Source organism: Alligator sinensis, unplaced genomic scaffold, assembly GCF_000455745.1.
Source record: "Alligator sinensis unplaced genomic scaffold, ASM45574v1 scaffold882_1, whole genome shotgun sequence".
Lineage (NCBI taxonomy): Eukaryota > Metazoa > Chordata > Crocodylia > Alligatoridae > Alligator > Alligator sinensis.
In genome coordinates this window covers 670092-680145 of record NW_005842500.1, presented here as the reverse complement: position 1 = coordinate 680145, position 10054 = coordinate 670092, and the positions used below count along the sequence as shown (strand labels likewise).

The window sequence follows — 10054 nt, the reverse complement described above, 5'->3', positions numbered from 1 at the left end:
CCCCCCACCCCCCCCCCATATGGTGCACAGCCCTTGCTGCCGGCAGCAGGTGGGGGAACTCGGGGTGCTGGTACCCAGCAGGGCACAGCTCTGGTCAGAGCTGCATGCGGGGGAGAGGAGCGCAGCCTGCCTTGTTGTTCCATGCCGCACACATGCAGCTCCAGCCCTCGCACTGGGGGAAGCCCTGCGCTGGAGCTGGCTGCCTTCCCTGCACCCTGCTGTGCAGGTCCCTACACTCTGCAGGCAGTGGAGGGAGCCCCGCCCCCTGCTTCTTTGCAGAGTCCAGCATGGGGCTTCCAAAGTGCAAGTGTGGGAGCTGCAGGTGCACCACACTGAGTCCCTGTGATAGAGGTGGCTGGGAAGGCTGTGCTCACTGCTATTCCCCCCGCCCCCTCCCACAGTGCTGACTGGATCCGTGCACTAGTGCCCTGAGCCCCCCCGCCTGCTGCTGCTGCCACCATGGGGCTGCATACCATGTGGGGGAGTGTGTGTGGGATCCCCACACTCCCCACCCTCCTTCATCCCACAGACCTCACACACCCACACCCTTCCACCACACTCCCCACTGACATATACACATTTTCTCTGATTTAAAAAAATCCCCAATATTCGGTTAAAAAAGATGAGGATTTGGGGTTACTTTTTTTAACTGAAAATTGGGTATTTTTTTTAAATGGAGAAAACTAGGGTCCCTCATCATGACAAATATTTTTTTTGTAATTTAAATTACAATGTTATAGTAGGTGTTTGACTTCTAGTGTATTATTTGTTTTTTTTTCTGGTTCTAGGATGGCAACCCTCCCTTCCCAAAAGGAGTATTGTGGTGTGGAGGGGCAGTAAGGGGAGGGACTTCTGGTGGCAAAGGTCAGAGGTTAGGGGGTGGGACTTCTGGTTTCAATATGGCAACTGTCAATGGGTGGGGCTACCCATGTGGCCCTCAAAAGCTCACCAAAACTTGTTAAATGGCCCTCCAGCCAAAATAATTGCCTGCCCCTGTCCTAGTCTAAACTATGCCATTTTTCAGTAGTTCCTAAGTAGCTCTGTCCTTCAGTTTACCCAACTGTAAAATTGATGCAATACTCATCTTACCTCACACTGCTATAACTAATTGAAATGGAGTGTTTTGAGTTGAATGAGCGTTCTAAGTAATAAGTGCACACATTAGTTCTTGTTTTTAGAAGTGACTCAGTTCATAAAATCCAGACTTGAATTGGATCCACCCCAAAGGAAGAGTACTCTGCACTGCTCCGGACCTGTAGGGCGTGAACCAGGAAAGCCAAGGCTGTGACTGAACTCCAACTGGCTACACATACCAAGGTCAATAAAAAGTCCTTTTTTAGATATGTGGGGAGCCGGAGAAAAAGCAAGGGTAACATTGGACCCCTGCTAAACCATATGGGTCAACTGACAGCCGACGCTTAGGAAAAGCCAACCTGCTTAACGGGTATTTTGCATCAGTTTTTCACCAGCCCCAAGGGACAGCCTTGCTCAGTACGGTATGGGATGGCCAGAGCAAGGGAGAACTGTTGCCCTTCATCAATGTTGACCATATGAAGGACCACCTTGAGAGGCTGGACACCTTCAAGTCAGCTGGCCCAGACAGCTTACACCCCAGGGTACTTAAGGAGCTGGCAGGCATCATAACTTTGCCACTGGCACAGATCTTCAAGAACTTGTGGCGATCAGACTAAGTACCCAAAGATTGGAAAGAAGGCCAATGTGGTGCCTATCTTCAAGAAAGGGAGGAAAGTAGATCCGGGGAACTACAGGCCCGTCAGCCTGACCTCTATCCCAGGGAAGATCTTGGAGAAAATCATCAAAGAGACCATTCTTGACAAACTAGCTGAAGGCAATTTCCTGAGGGATAGCCAGCACAGGTTTGTTGTAGGCAGTTCTTGCCTAACAAATCTCATCTCCTTCTACGACCAGGTGACATATCACCTGGACAAGGGAGAAGTGATTGACATCATATATCTTGACTTTTAAAACGCTTTCAATCTGGTATCCCATGATTGTCGTATAGAAAATCTGGCCATCTGTGGCCTGGGCTACATCACAGTCCACTGTCTGGGGAATTGGCTTCAAGGTCAGACCTAGAGAGCGGTAGTTGACGGAAGTCCATCATTGTGGTGCACCGTGACCAGTGGGGTCCCCCAAGGCTCCATCCTTGGGCATATTCTTTTCAACATCTTCATTAACGATGTGGACATTGGTGTCAGAAGCAGACTGGCCAAGTTCGCTGATGACACCAAACTTTGGAGTAAAACGTCCACACCTGAGGATAGGATTGACCTTGACAGGCTCAGAAAATGGGTGGACGAAAACCTGATGGCCTTCAATGCCAAAAAATGCAAGGTAAAAAACCCGCAGCATACTTATAGGCTTGGCAGTGCTGTGCTTGCTAGCACTACAGCCGAAAGGGACTTGGGGGGTCATGATTGACCACAAGATGAATGTAAGCCACCAATGTGATGTTGCAGCCGGTAAAGTGAGCAAAATTCTGGCTTGCATCCATAGATGCTTCTCTAGCAAATCCCAGGATGTCATCCTCCCGCTGTACTTGGCCTTGGTGAGGTTGCAGCTGGAGTACTGGACCCAATTCTGTGCTCCACAATGCAAAAAGGATGTGGAGAAGCTTGAGAGAGTCCAGAGGAGAGCCACATGCATGATCATAGGCCAGGAAAACAGGCCTTATGATGAGAGGCTGAGAGCTATGAGACTCTTCAGCCTGGAAAAGCACAGGCTCAGGGGGGACTTGGTGGCTGCTTATAAGTACATAAGGGGTGTACATCAGGATCTGGGGGAACGTCTGTTCAACAGAGTGCCCCATGGGATGACAAAGCCAAACAGTCACAAACTTATCCAAAAACATTTCAGGCTGGATATATGGAAGAACTTCTTTACAGTCCAAGCCCCCAAGGCCTGGAACAGACTGCCACCAGAGGTGGTGCAATCACCTACTCTGGACTCCTTTAAGAGTCAATTGGACATTTTATCTTGCTGGGATCCTGTGACCCCAGCTGACTTCCTGTCCCTGGGGCAGGGGGCTGGACTCGATGATCTTCCAAGGTCCCTTTCAGCCCTAATGTCTATGAATCTATTAATTTCAATTATTCTAAAATTTGCATACTTGCATTTGAAGTTTTTTTTTAGTCCTACATGGAGACACAGTTGAGTTATGAAATTTGCATATAGTTAGGAAACTGGACCTTCTACCTTCTTTGAGGCTATGGGGTGTTTGGATGTTGGCTCTTGTTCTGGGGCCCATATCTGTTGCTTGTGACTGGATTTTCCTGTTATACTGTTTAGCCGTGATGTGTACAATAAATATTTTGACTCTCATCCCAGAGCGAAAGAAAGCCACCTTTCTTCTTAAGAGCACAAAGAGATGCTTGTGTACTTGCAGCATCTGGACTGACTGTGATCTCACTCCCAGCACATTTATTTTCATCCAGCTTTATTATTTCTACTACTATCAGCTTTGTTACACAGTGAGTGAGAAAGTGGGGCGGGGCATTACCTTGGTCAAATAGAATTTTTATGGATACCAAAAGAAGTGAAATTGTCAGAGAAGTTGGAATGAAACCAATTTACCCAGTGTGTACAAGTGTTGAGTATTTACCAATGTAAGTAGCTAAAAATGAATGCAGTTGAATGAACAGGCTGTATTTGATCCATAGCTTTTCAGAAAGTGCTTTGCGTGATGTATTGTCTAGTTGTATTGAAACATGTACTAGTAGCGCTGAAACAGCTATTTATCATGGGGTCTTAACCCTTTGATACAAAATGAGTTGGACTTTAACATGGGACTTTGGTTTGATGCAGTGTTTGCCATGGATTTGAGTTAGATGAAGATGCAAGGGTTGAATCCTGCAGGCTACTCAGAATGCACTCCTTACACTCCTGTTTGACTACAGGGCATTCATGGTTCTGCATAAGAACTGCAGGATTGGGTCCCTAGTCATGTACCATGTAACCTCTGTGATTCTGTTACATGTGAGCCAGCTGTGAAAAGTTTGAATTTACTTTTGAATTAAGTATAATTGCACGCTCTGCTTTTCAAATTTCCTCATGCTCATTCATTGTTTCTCATGAGCAGAGTAGAAAAATAGACTTTTTTTCTCTATCAGTTGTGCTTCCTTAATAAATATGCTTTTTTTTGGTTTATGGTTTTTGATCGTCTTGTAATGATTGTAAACTTACAAGGCAGCACATTATTTCTTTAAATGTGCTATATTTTTTACTTCACTGTTTCATAGAAGGTTTTCAAATGGACTTTAAAAGGGGCTGGATTATTGAAAAGAAGAAAAGAGAGACTAGGAGCTTGTCTATGCATGGACTCTCAGCAATAGTAAAGGAGACCTAGTAGACGTATGAAGTTATAGTATGTAAGTTAACTTTCCTATATAGATGCTCTTTTTTGGTGATTACTTTTATTGGTCTGACTGTTTAATTGGATAATAGGAGAGAAATAGGAGAGAACTGGATGACTGCATTCCCTTGGATGGAAGTGCTAGGAAACTGATGTTGCATCCCCCTGGATGGAAGTGCTAGGAAGATGACGTTAGTTTTGGTTTATAAGTGCTATTGGCAAAGAAGTAAGATTAGAACATTGACTTTGTTTGCCTTCACTGTGATTTCAAGTGGACCGATAAATTCCACAGCATGTTTCATTGCAGAGTTGGGCTTTTTCTTTTCTGATTTAAATGCCATTTTCTCAGGGTTTCTTAGTAAGCATAGCAATGGACAAGAAATGAAAATAAAGCAAATCTGAACAATAAATCAAAAGGTGAAAGCTGCAAAATGTTTATATATCAGTAAACCTTTTCAGGTATTAGGTCATTTTGGTGTCATTTGGATGCTCTTTAAGAGAAGTGGTATTTTGATGAATCCTAAATCTGTCTTTTTTATCAGGTTGAGTTATCCTGCTATCATCTAGGCCAACATCTTCAAAGAATAGTCGACTTTTAATTTTTCACTTGGACATGCTGGTCAGATTGTGCAAAGTACTTTCAGTTTTTGATTGTGAAACACATGATCATTCTAGTCATGGTCACTTGAGTCAGGGTAGATTCTGACTCATTTTGGTCTTTAGAACTGTTGAACTGAGAGATTTACAGGTCTCTTCAGGCATTTGATTGGAACAAAAATTAGCATTGCTGTGTTTGCTGCTCAGACATAATATTTTAGCACTTCTGGACTTCTGGGGTGTGTGTGTAGAGCTATACAGATAAGTGTAGAGGTGGTTGGACCTTACAGGTAAACCAAGCAAATGATATAGTAAAAGGACAAAATATATTGAAAGATTGAGAGGTTAACTACTGTTAGCCAAATTAATCTTTTCAGGATAGGATACTTATAAATAGACAAAAGTCTTGTTCCTCTGTATATTTATTCTATTCTAAAAGAAGACGTATATCTTAAAGGGCAGTAGGATTGACAAGATTTGTGGTAGAAGGAAGCTTTAAAAAGGTATTGGGGGGAAAAAACATCATTCAGTGTTTTATGTATATATTTCCTTTGCTTTATTTTAGTTTGCAAGTATTCGTGCCACAAGGAATGTGAAGTAAAGGTAAGCATCTTTCAAAAATTTATTTTATTGCTTGTTGATAATCCATATTTATTTAAATATTATTAGAAAAATTACATGCAAGCTAATAAAAATTAGGATTACTTAACTAGATGCTGAGTTGTCAAGAAATGATAAATATACGGTATTACTATCTTTAATTTTTCTGTCTAGCTTTAATCCTACAGTCCCTTTGATTTTTATTTATTTATTTATTTATTTTACCTACGTGAATGTATATGTCAATATCTATATTTATTTATCTGTCTGCCTATCTCTCTGGTTAAACAAATATATTCACTAACAGTGATGTTTCCAAAGCAGTGTGTGCTTTTTGTTCCCTTGTTACATTTGGCATAAAAGCAGAAGGAGAAGCCAACAGAAAATTGGGATGGTTTAAACCAATGTGCATGCAAAAGGGCTGTTCCTCAACATTTGGGGATGGCAAAGGAGTAATCCATGACATGTTGGAACAATTTTAACTTGGTGGCTGGGAGGTGGGCTGGGGGGGAGAAAAGGGAAAAAATAGTACACTTGAGGAGCCACCTGCTTTCATGGTTTTAAGATGTTTGTGTGTGTGAAGGAGCAAATTAATAACACATTCAGTATTTGTCTCCCCCTTTGGCTTTTCACATGGAACAACTGTAAAGATGAAAGCCATTATTATTATTATTGTATTATACAGATTTTTGTGTGTGGATAATTATATCTGTGCTGAAGAGTGTTGTTTTAGAGTAGTGGTTTTCAACCTTTTTTCATTTGTAGACCCCTAAACATTTTTGAATGGAGGTGCAGAACCCTTTGGAAATTTTGAAGGGAGGTGTGGTCCTCTTTGAATTTTAAGTTTGGGTATTGACATAGTCTTGATTTTTTGTGGACCCCTTAGATGTAGTATTCAGATCACAGGTAAAAACCCCACTGCTTTAGAGAATTTGCTATGGGCTAAAATTTGGCAAAGTGTAAAGTTTTACACTGTAGGATGTAAGAAATTGACATCTGGAAGAAAATTTACAATTAATGGTGTCACTCAGAAGTTACCTTTCTCCATTGGTCCAAGTAAGGGAGTGGAGATTAAAATTCAGGATGTTATGGGCAATGAAATATGTTTCTCTTTGGCAGGTGATGTCCCAACAAATAGATTGCCATCAGGGGATGCAGGAGGAGTCAAGCCAGGCCTTTGTGTGTTCCCATAAAGCTAAGAGTGGGCAGAGTTAGGTCACTGCTTGGCCAGCAAGCTTTCAGCCAGCACAGTTAAGTGCAGTCATGATGGCAGATTTCCTTTGGAATGCAGGGTTGTTTGGTGTATCATTGTGATATCGCACCTTTAAGGGCAGGAGCAGGCAGCTGCTAAGTGCCTGATGAGGGTGGCCATTTCAGACATAGGCCAGAGAGGCAGCAGTCTGTGTTGAGCAGCCAAGGAGGCAACATTGGGCTGAGCTGCTCCTGGAACACCTTGGAGGTAAGGGTGAGGCTTTGGGGAAGGAGGAGGCCTCATTGGTCTGGGTATGACCTGAAACCGCACCCTCCTGGGTATGGGTAGCCTGGCGGGGCTCCTAGTGGCGTGGAAGCCCCCAAGCAATGCCAGGCCTTTTACCTCCCTGGTGAAAGGCGAGGAGGTGCGCCCCATAACCCCAGCCCCCACACCCTCGTGGGTAACCCAACAAGGAGGTCGGTAGGACCAAGGGAGTCCAGAGCGAATGAGGGGCAAGGAGCCCAGAGTTTGGGAAAGGGCATGGAGCCTAGTGAGAGGCAAGGATCCCAGAGACTAGGAGCCTAGAGTGTGTGAGGGGCATGGAGCCTAGTGAAGAAGCAAGGAGGCCAGAGGCTAGGAGCCCCGAGTGTGTGTGTGTGGTGGGGGGGGGGCAAGGAGCCCAGTATGAGTGAGGGACATGGAGCCCAATGAGAGAGGCTGGAGTTAGGGGCCGGGATATGATTACATCTTGCCATCTGCAAGGTATGGGCCAAGGTGTAGGGGAGGTACAGAGCCGTGGATAGCACCCCCTGGCATCAGGGCATGTAATGGGCAGCATCCCGCATTTACCACCAGTTTATTGTAATAGCAAAGTCGTGTCAGGTGAGACTGGGTGGACTGCCTTACTCGAGACTCAGTCCTGAGCTTGTCTCCTGTCACAGTCATCTTTCAAATGAGCTATAAAATAGATATCCTAAATATGTGTGGATTGTAAACTCCAACACAGTTGAGATAAAGGTATAGTGACTGTACAGTACTTGACTGGGAATAGCCTGTGAAATTAGTTGGCCTGTATTATATAGGCATAGGTTTGCTGTGGAGTAGGGTGTGAGCATGACCATGAAGCTCTGATTAGGTAAACTTCTGTGTTTGCTTTTTCAGCAGATCATAGGCCCTTAATGCAGTATAAATGTATCTTCCCATAAAAGCAGGAAGTCCATTTTTCCCTTTATTTTAATACTGTCTGTCATCTGAGTTTTGGCACTGAAAATATGATTGCATAAAAATAAAAAAAATAGGGTAATATTAACTTTACAAATACTAAGATCCCTGTATATTTTAGAATTATAAGTTGAAGGATATTAAATTATATTAGCACGTATTACAGAATATCTGTATTGTGTGTTGACTTTGCAGTTAGGGATGTGCAAGCAAAATTAATACATGGAAGCAGGATGAGGCTGAATGTTGTGTGACTCCAGATGAGCCAGGCTTTCTCTAAATTTTGAGAGAGGGATGTAAGTGAACCATCAAGGGACCAGAGGTCAGGCTCCTGACAGATTTTATGCTCTTCATGCCAATGGAGGGTTCTTGCTCGATGTGCTGTTGAAAATTAAAAGGAAATGGTGGTGTCAAACTGTTCCTTCAGTCTGACCTCAGATCAGAACCTTGTGCTTAAGGCCTCACTCAGCCTGAAAATTAAAGCCTCTCTAAGATGATTCTTGATTCAGACAAATCAAGGTATAGTTTGGCCTTTAAAAAATTTTTTTCTTAGGTTAAGTTTAAGGTTACAGGGCTTTTCAAAGAGGGAGTATATTTTACTGAAATAAATATATGGGAAGGACCTTGCAGACACTGCAGGTAGTGAAGCAATGAAAATCGTTACCAGGAACTTTTTAGAAGCTGTTCCATATACCATTGAAATCAATGGAAAGGCATTCATAAACATCAAGTGGAACTGCCCCCATCTGCCCAGTATGCATTTTATTTCCTATTTAAGTATTACTCTGTGGTGCCACTCTATCTATAGCTTAAGATTAGTGTCTGCCATATTGGTCTCCATCCTGTTCATGTGCTGGTACAGAATAACCATCTTTGCAGCAATGAAACATACCATGAGATATAAGGTCAGCAGTTAGTCAGCTGAAAGTTATGCAGCAAGGAAGTGCATGAGGGAACAGTTGCATTTTTGTTACTATCGTATCTGCATTGAGGACAACAATGCCTGTGTATGCTAAGGGCCTGACCCAGAGCCCACTGAGGTTAGTAAACGTGCATGAAGGCATTATTACATGTGGCTCAAACAGCAGAGCATTTTAATGACCCCAACTACTGTTTGATTTTTTTTTTCTTTTTTTGTGTGAAATACAGCAAAAATTATTAGTCAGCAAAGTAATAGAAAGTATTGTTTTGATCATTTGCAAATAATTTCATGGTACTTTGGATATTGGTAAATAAATAAAAAAAGCACTTCTTTATTGATTTAAAAAAATCATCCTTTGAAATAGAATGGATGCAGGTTTGACAGAACTTGGTCTGAATGTAAATAGCTCAGAACAGTATTAGGGCTCCTGTTGTCACGGAAGTTGTAAGTTTTGGCATTTTCATCTTTGAAAAGTAGTTTCTAGTCCCATTATTTTAAGACCAATTTCCATAATGTAGAATCTGAACACAGTGCAGAGTATTTTGCATATGAAGAAATAAGAATTATATATATATAAGGGCTTAGTCTGTCTATCTGTGAGTCTGTCTGTGTCTGTCTATCCATAGTTTCATAGTAGCTAGGGTCAGGGGGGACCTGAACAGATCATCTAGCCTGACCCCTTGCCACAAGCGGGAATGAATGCTGGGTTCACAAGACCCCAGACAGGTGATCGTCCAACCTCCTCTTGAATATGCCCAAGGTAGGGGCGAGGACCACTTCCCTGGGAAGTTGGTTCCAGATTTTGGCCACCCTAACTGTAAAATATTGCTTTCTGATCTCTAACCTAAACCTGTTCTCCATCAGGTGGTGCTGGGGAGAAAAGGGCTCTACCTATTTGCTGTTGATCTCCCCTGATGAGTTTGTAGGCAGCCACCAGGTCCCCCCTCAGCCTCCTCTTGCTGAGGCTGAACAGGTTCAGGTCCCTCAGTCTCTCCTCATAGGGCCTCTCCTGCTGCCCTCTCACCAAGCGGGTGGCCCTCCTCTGAACCCTCTCCAGGCTGGCCACATCCCTTTTGAAGTGCGGTGCCCAGTACTGGACACAGTACTCCAACTGCGGCCTGACCAAAGTCGCATAGAGGGGGAGTATCAC

The 10054-nt window shown here is 43.2% G+C and overlaps 1 protein-coding gene across 1 annotated transcript in view; it reads left to right on the top strand.

Moving 5' to 3' along the window:
• LOC102379220 (tensin-3) overlaps nucleotides 1–10054 on the top strand; it is a 477473-nt gene that overhangs the window by 173339 nt on the left and 294080 nt on the right. Inside the window, 1 exon segment of the mRNA XM_025212996.1 lies at nucleotides 5535–5572. Within this exon segment, the coding sequence (XP_025068781.1) occupies nucleotides 5535–5572 (38 nt within the window).